Raw genomic sequence first — 14,419 nt, forward strand, 5'->3', positions numbered from 1 at the left:
TTGTTTTTTAAACTGAGTTTTTCTGTCTTGTATAATCAGGAAGTTCTGAGGAGAATCACAGGGTCCAATGACCAATAGACCAATATACACAGAAAAAATAAGGAAGGAAATCCAGGAAGTAACAAAAAATATTCAAGAATATGCACAACAGAATCAAATAATTCTCTTAGTATTTACAACTTCACCATAAGAGAAAGCTGGAGAAATGAGAAAAGAGCAGAGAGGTTGAGAGACGCATAGAATTTAATTTAGAATGATAAAATGCTGTAAAAATTCTAGGTATTGAGTGTCCCTGATTACTGTCTTCTCACTGCCTAAATAGTTTTTTGTGGAACCTTTTACCTGTATGTGATAAATCTGTGTATAAATATTTCCATGATTTTGCTTTACCAGCCTCTCTGTCAGTTTTTAACAAATTCACATTTTCTAATTATTCTTGTCTGTCATTTGACATTTTTATCTGACAGGTAAATTAAAGTCATCTGGAAGTTTCAGGCTTGAAAATCCCTTGTAGTGATTTAACTACATGAAAAAAAAAATCGTAGTGTCTTCAACTCTGGCCTCTAAAATACAAACAAGAGAAACAGAATTATCACTTTTCAAGTAGGTACAGTCTCAGCTAAAAATCTGTATTGTTTACAGACAGAAAGAACATCAATCAGTCTGAATTTCTTCCCTTCATTAATGTGCATTTGGTTCCTCATAGAAAAATGTATGTTATTAAATGGGTAGATTGGATTCTCTTTTAGCTAGAACAACAAAAAAAAAAAAAGAAAATAGCAGCTCCATCCAGAAATGATGCAGGATACATCTTCATCTTGGTAGCTGCAGGTACTTCTTTGGGCCATGGAATCAGTCCCTGCATTTGCACCAGGAAGGTTCCTGGGTTGTTGCTTTGGCAGTGAATGTCTGTTGAAAAAAATCACAGTTAATTTGTCTTTTGACAAGTAAATTCTGTTGTTAATTTTGAGCTTGTGTTTTGCTTTCCTCCTACCAAATTCACTATTTTTGCACACATCTTCTTCCTGTTAAAAACAAAATGAGAGCTGCAGTTTGTTCTCTCCACTGCGGAGGTGGGCAGGAAAGACTCCTCTGAAACCTTCTCCATGTACAACTTCAAGCCATGCCTGACTTTAATAATCTTTGCCACATTTTTTAGCACAACTCCCACTAGTCTGAAAACTGTATTCAGCATTTGCATTGTTTCTTGTGTGGCATGATATTTCTTATGTTACATTTTTCCAACTAAACCTGAACCTGTGGAAGGTGACACAGAGCTGGAATCCACTGCCGTGACATCACTAAATATCATTTAACTATTCAGTCAATATTTTCTCCATCATTTCTTGGAAGATGTGTATACTTAACTTATCTGAATCCCTTGAAGTTTACTGCCTGTGCATGCTTCCATCAAATTATTTGGACAGAAACCTAACGGCAGGAACCTAAAAAGTTGGTTTTGCTGAAAATTACTCTTACAAAGCCAATTTACACCACGAGTTTTTAAGTCACACACAAATCTTGTTCAGAAGCCAAATGCTTTTCTAGGAAACAGAGTTTTATGAGGCTTTGGATAGCAATGTGTGCATTGCATTGAGCTTCATCAGCTGCAAATGAGAGAATATCACCTGCTGAGCTTTCTAGACAGCAGCCTGGGTGATTTTCCTAAGCCTTGATCACCTGGTGCCTAAAGAAAGCTGAAGATTTTGCTTATTGAACAGTTTGCAAGTTTAGCAAATCAAAGTTGCTTCCTATTTTCAGAAGTCATTATATTGAATTATTTATTCTTCTTTCAAAGCAATGTTTTATTTCCCATGGAAATAGTAAGAGTTGGGTAAATGTCATGTGATGTAAATGTTCAAGTGGAACTGAGTTTAACAAATAAAACTTTGGATTCAAAAGACAGGAGACAGAGAAAAAAAATGAGCCTAATTCTTTTTCTGCTCATGTTGTATTTGGATAGTGAGGACCACCTGGACTGTAAGTAGATAAATCCTCAATGTAAAAAATTAATATTATATGCAATAAATAAACAAAATTAGGAAGTCTCCAACGACTGGATAATTTCAGGTGATCTTTTTTAGCTCCTAAACATCCTACAAAAAGCAGAAAGAAAAACAAGAGGCCTAAGATTTTTTTTTTTTTTTTGTCAACTACAGTGTTGCTAATCACCAAAGCATGTTATGATAAACTGTATGTATTTTGTGGCAATGAAACTGAGCACCAGACATGCTGAAGAATGTGTGAAGCTACACATGAGGTGTGGGGGTTTTGCTTTTGCTTCCTCCTGAACCCAGTTTAGTATCTTCACATACCCAGCACTGCTGCTGACTTCACTGGGACAGGGGGACGGAGAGAACTTCTGAATTAGGTGCAGGATTGAGATAAATAAAGCTAAGGAAGAAAATACAGTTTTGTGTCCAAAATCCTCTCATATTCAAACTTTAGTAAATTGCAAGTGTCTGATAGTGACAAATCCTCCTTTTAGAAACCTGCAAAATCATCTTCCCTCCATCCTAGCTGGGACATGGATTATGGTTTCTCACAATTGCATCTGATGCCCTTGCTAAACACTGAGGAAAACTTTAAAAACAAATTGTAACATTTGACCATTGAAATTATTTCAGCCATTCTGCAAAATCCCTGGGTGATGGATGGAGCATCAACCCCTTTTCTCTGTGCTTCTCTTTCAGCTTCTGATATGGCTGCAGAGCAGGGACAGATTCTTGTAATTGCCACTGCTGCTGTGGGTGGGTTCACTCTGCTGGTCATCCTCACTTTGTTCTTCCTCATCACTGGCAGGTAATTAAAACATTGTTCTCGTGTAGTCCCATACAAAATTAAGAATTTCAGAATAATAATCAAGTCATTAGACCATATTTTACAGCTAAAATTAGGGTTAGACAAAGTGGAATAATCCTCTTTGTTCAACACTGGTCATACAGTTCTTTTCTAAGTGTGGTTTTTCATAAAGAAACACTTTGGGGAGATAAGAAATTATGTGAAATCAAGAAGTAGTTTGGATATTTAGAAATAGGTTTCTGGACCTCTTGCCTGCAGTGATAATTTAAAAATGCAGTATACCTGCTGCACCCTCAAGGCTCTGACATTACATGGAAAAGAAAAAAAAAAATAAAATGAGAAAAAATCCCTACAGTATATTCTACAAAATCTCATAATTGTCAGTTGCAAAACTTTAGAGAGTGCACTTCTCAGATATCAACAGAGGGTGCTGCGCTTTTAGATTTGTAATTACACCGTTTTCTTGGTACAGCATTACCTCTAATTTGAACAGAAAGTGAAGTTCTATCAGTGCAGGCCAGAGGTTTGTTTGCAATACCCCAGCAATACCCTAAATATGGCACTGCAGTAGCTGCCATTATGTGAATTAATGCTCTCTCTGCTAAATAATAAAACCAGTTAAATCTAACATTCTGGTGAAGGTAATGAGAGCAGTTTTCCTTGGAACATACTGTGGCCTTAGATAATCTTAGAGGCTGAGTAAATATTCCTGCAATTACTACAGAAGGTGACAAGCAGTAGGATGTTTCAGAAGAGACAGGAATTATTTAGACAGAGACAAATTTCCAGAGAAAATGATTGTGTGGAATCCATATGTGAAATCCTGAAACAGCTCAAACACTTCCTTTAGAAAAAAAAATCACTAAACTTGGGAATGAAAAAAAAATATGGAAATGGGTTTCTTTCTGTGTTTCTTCCTCCTGTTTTCTACTGTTAAGAATATCAGAGATTCTCTCAGCTTTCTACTGCCTTACTCAATGGGACCATTTCAACTATGTAAGATAGGAAATCATTTTGAAGTGCTGCTTAAATGCAGTGATAAGAGCATGTTCCACAGAAGACAGAGAAAGAAAATTTTGAATACTCAATTTACTCTAGGACTGGAGGCAAATTTCAGCATGAAAAATGGCACTGGTACCCTACAGATGTGCTCTGCTTCACTGTTTGGAATTAACAATCTGATGAGCTGTCGAGTCTCAGGGCTGCTGATGAGCCTATTCAGAGTGGAGAGGCTGGGTGAAATGAGCACCTGCCTCTGCACTGTGCTGGGTCATTATCCACAAGGAGCAAGCAGGAAGCAGGGCTGTCGTTTTCAGGTAGGAATATGAAAGCAACAGAGGCTTCAAGACACAGGACTGGGGTCTTGGCTCAGTTTCAGGACACGGGATGTTAAAGCTCAGTCTGATTTTGCCTTATCTCTGGTTGTTCTGCAGCCAACATGAGCAGAGAAATGAGGAGAGTCCTCTGCTGGTGATTAATCACTGGCTTCTGTAGTCAAACTTGGGGACCACGTGGATGTTTAGGAGGGTTGGGGAAGGTTAAAGTCGTGTTTCTTTGCCTGTTCCCTTGGGCAAGCACTTGGAGTGTAAGAACTTTAGGGCTCTGGACAGGTGGCGCCCTACAGAACAATTGTTCAGGTCCTAAAAGTGGCACTGGCATCCTTAGGGAGTCCCAGCAAGGGGTGTTCAAGTGGTGTTCAATCTCAAGGTTTCCACAGAGTCTGAGAATCCACTGGGTTGCATTTCCCCACAAGGGCACACCAGCTTCAGGAGTTTCTGCCTTTATTTTCCTCCTTCATCACATGAGTAGCAGTGAATGAACTTGAATGAACTTGTGCCTGTTCCTGCTGTGAGGTGGGTGTGTTCACCTGTTCCTCAAAGGCCTCCACTGTTAGTATGGATTTACTGACTGTAGTTATTTTTATTTCATTTTATAATGCTGTTAATGTTCACACAGAGGACAGTCTTTTTTTTTTTTTTCAAGCTGGTTTTGGAACTGCATGTCTGTACTCCAGAGCACACATCCACAGGCACTGCTGTTCTCCACAGGCATCAGAGCCTCAACAACCCTTTGCTGTCCTTTAAACCAAAAGATTCCCCTCCAAATAGGCTGCTCAGTGAGTGACAGCTTTAAGACCAAGAGCAAATATTTTGGTTTTTTCTTGGCTGAAACGTTGGTCCTGCCATGTGACCCCCTAAATCAGCATTATCAGACCTGCAGGTAGGCAGTGTTCAGCAGCTCAGACTGCACAGACCCACTCAGCAAAAGAGACAAAAGGGGTCCTGATGTGAGAAAAATGTTTTCTTTTTTCATGAAACATGATGAAGTCATTATAATTCTATCATTAAGAAAATGAGAGGGTATTTTACCCACTGTGTATGAAATTTAATGGGATAAGGTTTAATTACCACAGGGCTATGCATGCAAACAGGAATGCAGGAAAATAATAATTAATTGAAGTATCAGAATTCTTTGGAGGAGTCAGAAAAAAGTATTACATCAAAGTTAAACTCAGGTAGTTATTGTCAAGCTAATCATTCAACCATGATCTGTTTTACTTTGTATATAATCCATTTGTAGTTCATCATGCATATTTCCCTCTTTAGATTCATAAGTAACTATATATTCCAAATCCATAGAACTTGGCTTTCATAAAATTGCAGATAAAACTCGGTGCACATCTGTATTGTTCAATTTTATTTAAAACCTCACCTGTTTTTCTTGAAAGATGCCAGTGGTACATAAAGGCCAAAATGAAATCTGAGGAGAAAAGAAGGGCTCATTTGCAAAATGGACACCGTAAGTAGTTGAACACTGTATAATATCTATATCATGTTTTAAATTAAGAAAGTCCACTGAACAGCTTTTGCCCTTGATGTTTTAATCTGATTATTTGAGTAGTTCCTTATTGTCTGCATCATCAACGGTCTTTATTTTTGTTTGCAATTTCACTAAATCTATTCTAGTTATTAAAGGGTTCTTTGGTATTCAGCTAATAATATTTAGCAGGTTTTCAGGTGTATTTCTTTGAATTCTCAGTTGTTCTGGGTACTGGATTTTTGCCTCAAAATTCCTCTGCTGGCAACTGTATAACTTATTTGTATCTAGTTCTCTTTGGATTTAGGGATCTGCACTTCCAGCCACCCAAGAAATGAGAAGTGGAATGGTTTGTTCCTGCTCACTGATCAGTACAGTGAGAGAAAATCCTGGTGATCTCTCATGGGCAATAATTAGTTTATACAGCTTCGTTTAGTTGCCTACTTTAAATTAGTTGCCTTACTGTTTCCTGTTAGAGTTACAATGTAAATCTTTTTTTTATTCAAAGGGTATTGCACATATCAGATTTTATTCTTTTATAATTTTGATAACATCTCTGGAAGTGCTATGATCAACACAGAAGTTACCAGAAGTAAAATATTTTTTCAGGTGACACCACTATATCGAGCCAAGTGTCTCTTACTGTCAAGGAAAAGGGCACATTTGCCCGTAAAGTATACTGCCTAGAAAGATGGTTTTGTCATTTGTTTCCAAGCATGGCCAGAAATAAAAAGACAAAAACCCTCCTCCTGGAGAGTTTGATATATGCCTCTGAGACCGTGACTGAATTTGAAAAAAGCCTCACTCAGTGTCTTTCAGGCCAGGGTAAATGATGACTGTATTTCATGTTGACACAAAGCTTCATCTCAGAGCCTTCCCATTCATTTGTAGTGATCTCAGCATCACACTGGAGGGGGCAAGTCTCTACTCATATATGTGCTCCACAGAACCAAGAATAAAGAGGAATTACTGTTTTAGACTCAGCTATTAACTGACAGGAGAAAGAAGGCTGAGAAATGCTTCATTCTTTTTAAAGGAATTCTCTGGACCCAGCTGCAGATACCTCTTTTTGTCCTGATAAATTGATGGATTATTAGCATCAACTTCTGATGATGGATTGAAAGATTTCCAGACCTTATTCCCACACAGATAGTCCAGAAGAAACAACACAAGTTCTTGAACATGCTATGCTCAGAAACACAAGGGATATCAGCCATGCCAGAAAATGACAGCTTGTTGGAGCCTGCCAAAGCAATCTGGCACCAACCCACCACTGCCATGGCCATCTCCAAGGAAACAGACAGAAGTTATCTTGAAAATGGATTTGGATATTTTTGTTGTCATCTTGCACCTGGCTCTCTGGCTGTTCCAGCTGATCAGAAGAGAACAAAGCAGCACAGCCCTCCAGAACTCATCCTGAGAGAAAAGGAACTCAAAGATTTGACCTGTTTGGCAAAACAGGATGTTCAGCCATCCTCTCCTAAATGAAAGGAATGAACTAGAAACAACTGTTTTCAAAGTAAAGGACAGATTGCCTCTATTGCCCAAGGGGCAGCAAAGGGGAAGATAAACTGCTTTGGCAATAATCACTGCTGTTTTGAGGCCGTGCTTTTCCCCATGTCATTGAGCCCTCACTTGGTGCCTCTGCAGACCCTTTTTCAAGTGACCAGCTCTTCTGTTGGGTTCTGAAATTTTAAACCTGGAAGATGTAATATATTATTCTCAGTCCTTTCAATTGTTTAGTCAAAAAAAAAAAAAAAAACAAACCAAAAAAAACATTGTTGCAATGCATGAATGTCAAGGAGTTCCTGATTCCTCTTATTCTCTCTTTCTTGCAGTACATTTCCCAGGACTCAAAACATACATAGATCCAGACACTTATGAAGATCCATCTCTTGCTGTCCATGAGTTTGCCAAGGAGATTGATCCTTCAAGAATTCGTATTGAAAGAGTCATTGGGGCAGGTAAAACTATCCCTACTGTAAAAAAATCCCTAGGCATGGCAATACTGCTTTTCATAAGCTTTAGGAAATTAATTTATTATCAGTTTTTTGTGTAGGATTGATTTTTTGCCTGGCTTTTTGGGGATTTTTTGTTTTGTTTTGTTTTATAGATGTATTCAAAACACTGTGTCACTCATCATGTGCCATAGTTATTGTCATGTATTCTCAGTCACTGAGGGTGAAATTAGATCAGAATCTCTTTCTGTGGGGATATAAGTTCTGAATGTAGAAGACTGAGAAAAAATTATTCTCAAATAGAAGACTGGAAGGAAGAAAAGGAGAGGCTGGCTTGGGATAGGCTTTTCTGTCTGGAGAAGGATCACTGGCAGAGAGGGAAATCAGGAAGATCTGTTGATAAAATGTAGAGAGTATGAAAGATGATGCCCTGTAATCCTTTTTTTAATATTGTTTCATATATCTTAGTCCCTCTAGAAAGGAAGGGTATTTTTCAGTTTAAACCCCTCATTTAATGGTATGTTACTGCACTGATAACCATGGAAATATCCCCAGTCTTGCTAAGAAGTGTTTCATGCACTAGAAAATGTTGTGTAATAATCCTGCAGAAATAAAACCAGGTCTGCTAGCAGGCAGGAGAGAGAAAGTAAAAGAAAATTCTGTTTCACATTGCAGTGCATAGTGCTGGAGTACTCCAGTGCTTTACCTGGTTGCTTAGGCCACATCACCTGCAGCTGGAGCTGTGCACATCTGGAATTAGGAGCTTGGGAGAGCCCCCAGAGGTCTGACCTCAGCAGAGAACATTGTTTGCTTTCTTCTATTTCTTCCCTTTCTTCAGGCACGGTATAGGTATTGATGTCTTAGTTTATAAAGCAGATTGAGCTACATTCCACCTCTGTGTAACTGCTGATTTCAGTTTAATACAGAAGACAAGGATTATTTGTTTCTGTTGAAATTAAAATTGTGTCCTTAATCGCAGTTTAATTCATTTATGAAAACTCTCAGCTTCTCTCTCTGCTTTCTTCTGTGCATGGAAGTGTATGCTTTGACATATTTTACTTTTATGGGTTTCATTTTTATGGTTTTTATTTTCTAAAATTACATGGATAATTTTTCAACTTCAAAAATACTCACCTAACAGGACTTGCAAACAGGTTGCCATGAAATTTAAACCCATTTCCATGCATACAAGATACAGGTTAAATACCATGGCTGAGGCAGGGAGGGTAAAAATTCCCACGCAGTTCTTCAGTAGCTGCTCAGGGACAACAGCAGGATCATTCTCAGCAGTCCTAAAGGTTTCTGTGCATTCTCTCTAATTCTGTAGTACACATTTTAATTGGATATAAAATGGATTTCCTATCACAAGAGAATTACTTTTAAAAGATGCTAACAATTTTCACCTAAGTGAAACCAAAAATCAGCATCTTCTCTTTTAACAAGTCAGTTAGTAGATTCACTTCTAAATTTGTTCTAACATTTTATTTTGGCCATTAATTCTCATTTTTAATTTATGTAACTTTTTAATTTTTCAAAATTATTTCCATTCAAGAACCAAAATATTTCATTCTGAAACTGCCAAAGTGAAAAATCACAAATACTCGAGAAAAAAGAAAATTCTAGCATTTCTGGTCATGACATTTTTAAAACTGTTCTCCTGGAAGCAGCTTCCAGTTTGTTTTTTTTCAATTGAAAAAGTCATGTCCAAAAGTTCTTGATAATTCACTACTTGCAGTTCTGATGGCTGTCACACTCAAGGAAAGTATTTTTAGTTAGCTTCTTTTGTCAGCTTAACTCTAACCTAACTCTGTACCCAAGTTATACTTTGAAGTATTTGGTAATTATATCTCACCCATACACTTTTTCTGCTCCATCTCTTCTTGCTGTTTGGCTTAAGGGTTCAGCCCCTCTTCAAGAAATGAATTCCCAGAGTTACTTTGTCAAGTCCATCCTAAAATTTACAATTATCCTTCTATTTTCTCTGTTAAAATATTGAAACTTGAGGAAGAGACCAACTCTTCAGTTTTTCCCAGAGCAGGGAATATTCTCTGCATGATCTAAATCTCCTGCAAGTTCTCCCACAGGTGTAAAGACTGAAATGGGGAAGTGACTTGGGCTGTCTTTGGTGCTGTGACCTTTCAGTTCTCTCAGCAGCCACTGCCTGTGCTGCAAGACATTTGTTCTGATCCCATGCAGTAATACCAGGCTGCACTTCAGACTTTTAAGTGACTGACTGCTCCTGTTTCACTTTCAGTACCACAAATGCCCTGCTGAATGCAAAAAGGGACGTGTGGTTTGCACAGATTAAATTTCTAGACTGCTCAATTAGCTCCTTTTTGTATAATATACAGAAACATGGGTGAGGTTTCTGTTGTTAAACCAGAGATTATTTACATTTTATTAAAACTGAACAGGCAGTGGACTCTATCTTTTTCTCTAGTTGTGATCAGCCTTTTCCCTGGAGCAAGGAAAAATGTTGACTTCATTGACACCTGGCTCTTAGCTTCAACTTATTACACATGCAGTCATGAACCTCAGCTGCTGCAGGGTCAACATTTATCCTGTTTATCTTCAAACCTGAGCAGTGAGAATGAGATTCTTAGATTTTGAAAACCCCTTTGGTTGAATCCATTCCCCTTTGACTTTAAAAACATTGAAAATTCTTTATCTGAGCAGAAGTGTAGAAAAGATACTGTGGGATGAAATCTTGTCAGAGTCTTAGTGTAAATAATTCAATGCTTTAAATTATATCATTGATCTCCATCTAGTCTAAAACAGAAGTAGAAGGTATCATACACCTTAGGTTTCTGTCTGTTCTGAAGGTGATGAGCTCAAGTTTGGCATTATGTCACAAAAAACCTGCTGGTAGTCTTTATGTTCACCAGTTTATCAATCCCAATATCCAAGGGGATGGAAATTTCTTTCTAACTTTCCAAATCATGCATCCAAAAAAAAGTAAAAGGAACAGGGGTTCCTTTCCCTGCTTTGGGTGTTGTGCAGATAATAAATCTTGGAATTGCAAGTTGTTCAGCTGCCTCCTTCAGTTAAATTCATTTTAAAGCACTTGGTAACAGCCTTTTAGAGTCCCTGAGGGCTGAATGTCATTATTTATGAAATTCTGAAGCTGTAATATTCTTGTATAATCTTGTTGTAGCAAAATGATTTATTCTATAACCTATGCTTTCCAAATTAGTCTTAAAATGAGATTTTGCAAGTCTGCAGATTTATTGGCAACAAAATTTCTTTAAAAATCTGATATTAAGGCTCTAGTATTTTTGCTTTTTACTGCTTCTTCAAGAGAAAGAATTGGAAAAATGTCTCATTTTAGGCATTTAAGCTAAAAAAAAAAAACAGCAAGATGCAATAAGGTCATGGCTGTAGAGAAGTGTTCTGGTCCTGCTGAACATGTCACAGAACAGAAGATTGATAGACCATGTCTCCTGCAAAACATTCAGGTTTCATCACTTTCTTTTATGGGAGCACTTTACAAGTCCAAATTATCTACTGCTTTTTCAGAGCAAGTAGTCAGGCAAGCAAACTTTTAAGGAGAGTCTTCTAAAGGTGAAAGGGACAAAATCCTGTAGGAAAATCCTCACACAACTTCCCCTTTTGTCAAAAGATTCCCGGAGCATCAGTCTAATGACATATATTTTCATATATCTTATATTTGCACACATCTTTAATTTATTTTTTTAATTAAGTAGAAATAAATTGGTGGGAGGAACTGTACAAAGAAGACCTGGAACCACTTTATTTTTTTTAGCTGTTTAGGAAGCTGCTAATTTAATCAGAGGTTATGTTCAGCATGTCTTAATTGTACTCTTGCACTTGATGATGCCTCTGTCATTGAAGTGAAAGACAAGATTTGAAATTGTTATTTTAATCTCACTCTTCCTGGATCTAAAGATAATAAAACTTTGCTTTGTTTTAGTGGAACAGAACCTAATAAAATAAAAGTCTTGTAACAATATCCATTCTAATCCTGTTATATCAGGGAGTTATAATTTTCTGAAGTGAAGGTTGTGCCTTTAATGCATCTTTCTTCTAGATTTGCTTCATATCTGAAGATGCACTCTTACAGAATAGAGCTCCTTTATTTTGTTTACTTCTGTCCTTAAAATGTAGAGAAAACTAATACAAACAACATTCAGTGGAGTGTTAAATCCTCAGTTAAATATTATCTGTTAATTACTTGCTTTTTGTTTTTTAGCAGTTCTGATTCCAAAATGACTGGGGTAAAAAATTTAGATTTTCTGTGAAAGCAACCTGCACTGAGAAATGCTTTGAAATATTTCTCTGAACATTGTTTTTCATTTACTGAATTATAACCCATTGAAAACTGACCTGCAGTCATCCAAGAGTATGTTTGCTAGGGGCTCTGAATAACTTCTGGGTGACTTCAAGATCAAAGGAAAGTTGTGATTTCCATACAAACTGAATTATTGAATGTGTAAGGAGAATGCAAGGAGACACACATCCTTCACAGGCCCTACACAGACAGGGAAACATCAGGGGAAACAAGTTTTGGGATTCCTCTCACTGCACAACCCCAGATTTGTTGGGACTGCTGGCCTTTGGCTCTGTGAACAGGGAAATGTGTAATTAATTTCAAGTGTAATTAATTTCAAGGGGTGTGGAAGTCCATTTAAATAAATCATGTGCAAGTGCTTTTCTAGGTCATAACAGCATAAAGTGCTTTTAAAATGCTCTCTGCAGCTGAAGGATAGTCAAGTGTTCTGATAGTCTCAGGGCTTTTCTTAACATACAGCTCTTAGTGCATTTCACCCCTAGAGATAAATATTTCTATCAACAGATATTTTGTCATCAGTGGAATAAAAATCCAAGTCCCATTGCATTCCTTCCTCAGTTATGTATCCCAAACCTGTTGATAGCAATGTTCAGTCTCAGTGGGGAGGGCTGAAGGTTTGCCTTTTGCAGGTACAAGGTGCCATGATCTCTGCTGTGGCACAGAGGAAAGGTGATCATGTCTTGTGAATGCTGCTGAATATCTGGATTTTCTGGGATGTGGTGACACTCATCAATCTGAATATTCAGTCAGTTATTTCTCTGTCCACTTCTATGGGATGTGTGAGTTCCTTGAATATTCTTCTGTACTGTGAGTTACTAACAGATATTTTATCAATTTCAGGGGAGTTTGGAGAAGTTTGCAGCGGACGTCTGAAGACACCAGGAAAAAGAGAGATCCCTGTTGCCATAAAAACTCTAAAGGGTGGCTATATGGACAGGCAGAGGAGAGATTTCCTGAGGGAGGCGAGTATTATGGGACAGTTTGATCACCCAAATATCATTCGCCTTGAAGGAGTTGTTACAAAAAGTAAGTCATTAATACCTTTCCTTAATTGTTTTGTGCTGGCTTTCCCATTCTGTCCCATTAGTATTGAAATTAACATTATTTTCTCATTCAGTATGGTTTACAGTTCTCAGAAATCTTCCAAATCATTGACAAACAATGCTGCAAAGTTTGAGCCCATAATAGGAAATGTCTGTCTGTTTTCAATGTGAATTGTTTTATTTTTATTTTTCAATAACAATTACCCTAATTCAAGAGAAGTTTCTACAGGTTCTTATGAAATAGAATGGAGAGTTTGCTTGGCAAGTGGAGAAACCCACAAATGTAACTGAGCTGACAATGAAGTCAAGTTATCTTGTAAAATATCTTATTTCTGCAAAAGTACTTATTATTTATTTGATTGAGATTTACTGGTTTTGGTACCAGAAGAGATGAATTTCTTGTTTTGAAGAAATAAAAAGTAAACTCTGTGTAGCTTGTTGTATACTGCAAAGATTGACTAAAATTCCAGAATAATCTTTGAAATGTTTTACTCCTTATAATTGTTGCAGCTGCCAAGAGAAATCCCTTGCCTCTGAAATCCAGCAGGTTTAGTGGTGTTATGGACTTTTCTGAAAGGCTGAAACATCTAGTTATCACTTAACTATTAAGAAGTCTAATTAACATGCATGTAATTTCCTCAATAGCACCTTTTTCAGTAATGAATTAAAAAGCTCATGGTAAATTATTTTCAAAATCAATCATTGTCTCAACCAAACCATGTTGTTTGTTAATTCGCAGAACTTCTATTTTTCATTTAAAGGGAAGTGTTGTCTGTATAATGCAGTGTCCTCTTACCATCACAGTAAACACAACAAATATGTTATGAATATTTCCTGTTTTCACCTCATTACAACATCCAAAGCTATGTTTGGAAAATCAAGAACAAAAAGGAAAGTTTAGCTCCTGACCTCATGTTGTTGGAATGGAATTTCAGTAGGTGTGTGGAATGACTTGACCATGTTCAAATCTGTCTCTCTGTGGTTCTAAATTAAGATGATCTTTTTCTTTCCTCACACAGTATTGCAAGGATAAATTTGGGGTTTTTTTAGGTATGTTTGGTTAGCAGACTAACAAAACCCATTGCATTGCAGGAAAGAGAGAGCTTAGTCTCTCCCCTGCTCTCCTGTCAGTAACAGCCCTGTGACAACAAACAGGAACACAAGTAAATGCTGGCTGAGCGGCACTGGAGATCTTGTCAAGGGATGTAAATGTGTAGGAACTTAAGTGAATTTAGCTCTTGCTTCACACTGTGCATATCAGCAATTAAATTCCACCAGTCTTCACCAGCAGGGGTGGTTTATTAATCAGTATCACAGGTCTGGTTAGGATCCACATGGTGGATCTTGTAGGGTGTGTCTTGTCTAAAAAAGGCAAAATGTTGTGGTTTAGGAGCATTGTTTACATCTAATTAAATGGTGCATAGAGAGAATAGTATAATAATGATGTCCTTGGCAATGGCATGATTGTTTAATCTTTACCACATTTGTAA

At 37.3% G+C, this 14,419-nt stretch overlaps 1 protein-coding gene across 1 annotated transcript in view; it reads left to right on the plus strand.

The window, feature by feature from the left end:
* EPHA6 (EPH receptor A6) overlaps positions 1 to 14,419 on the plus strand; it is a 372,058-nt gene that overhangs the window by 274,913 nt on the left and 82,726 nt on the right. Inside the window, exons 8-11 of the mRNA XM_041420929.1 lie at positions 2,694 to 2,802; positions 5,531 to 5,601; positions 7,458 to 7,583; positions 12,727 to 12,912. Coding sequence (XP_041276863.1) covers positions 2,694 to 2,802; positions 5,531 to 5,601; positions 7,458 to 7,583; positions 12,727 to 12,912 — 492 coding nt within the window. The remainder of the gene's footprint in view (positions 1 to 2,693; positions 2,803 to 5,530; positions 5,602 to 7,457; positions 7,584 to 12,726; positions 12,913 to 14,419) is intronic.

This window comes from Onychostruthus taczanowskii, unplaced genomic scaffold (assembly GCF_017590055.1).
Source record: "Onychostruthus taczanowskii isolate IOZ18803 unplaced genomic scaffold, ASM1759005v1 scaffold67, whole genome shotgun sequence".
In the NCBI taxonomy this organism is placed as follows: Eukaryota; Metazoa; Chordata; class Aves; order Passeriformes; family Passeridae; genus Onychostruthus; species Onychostruthus taczanowskii.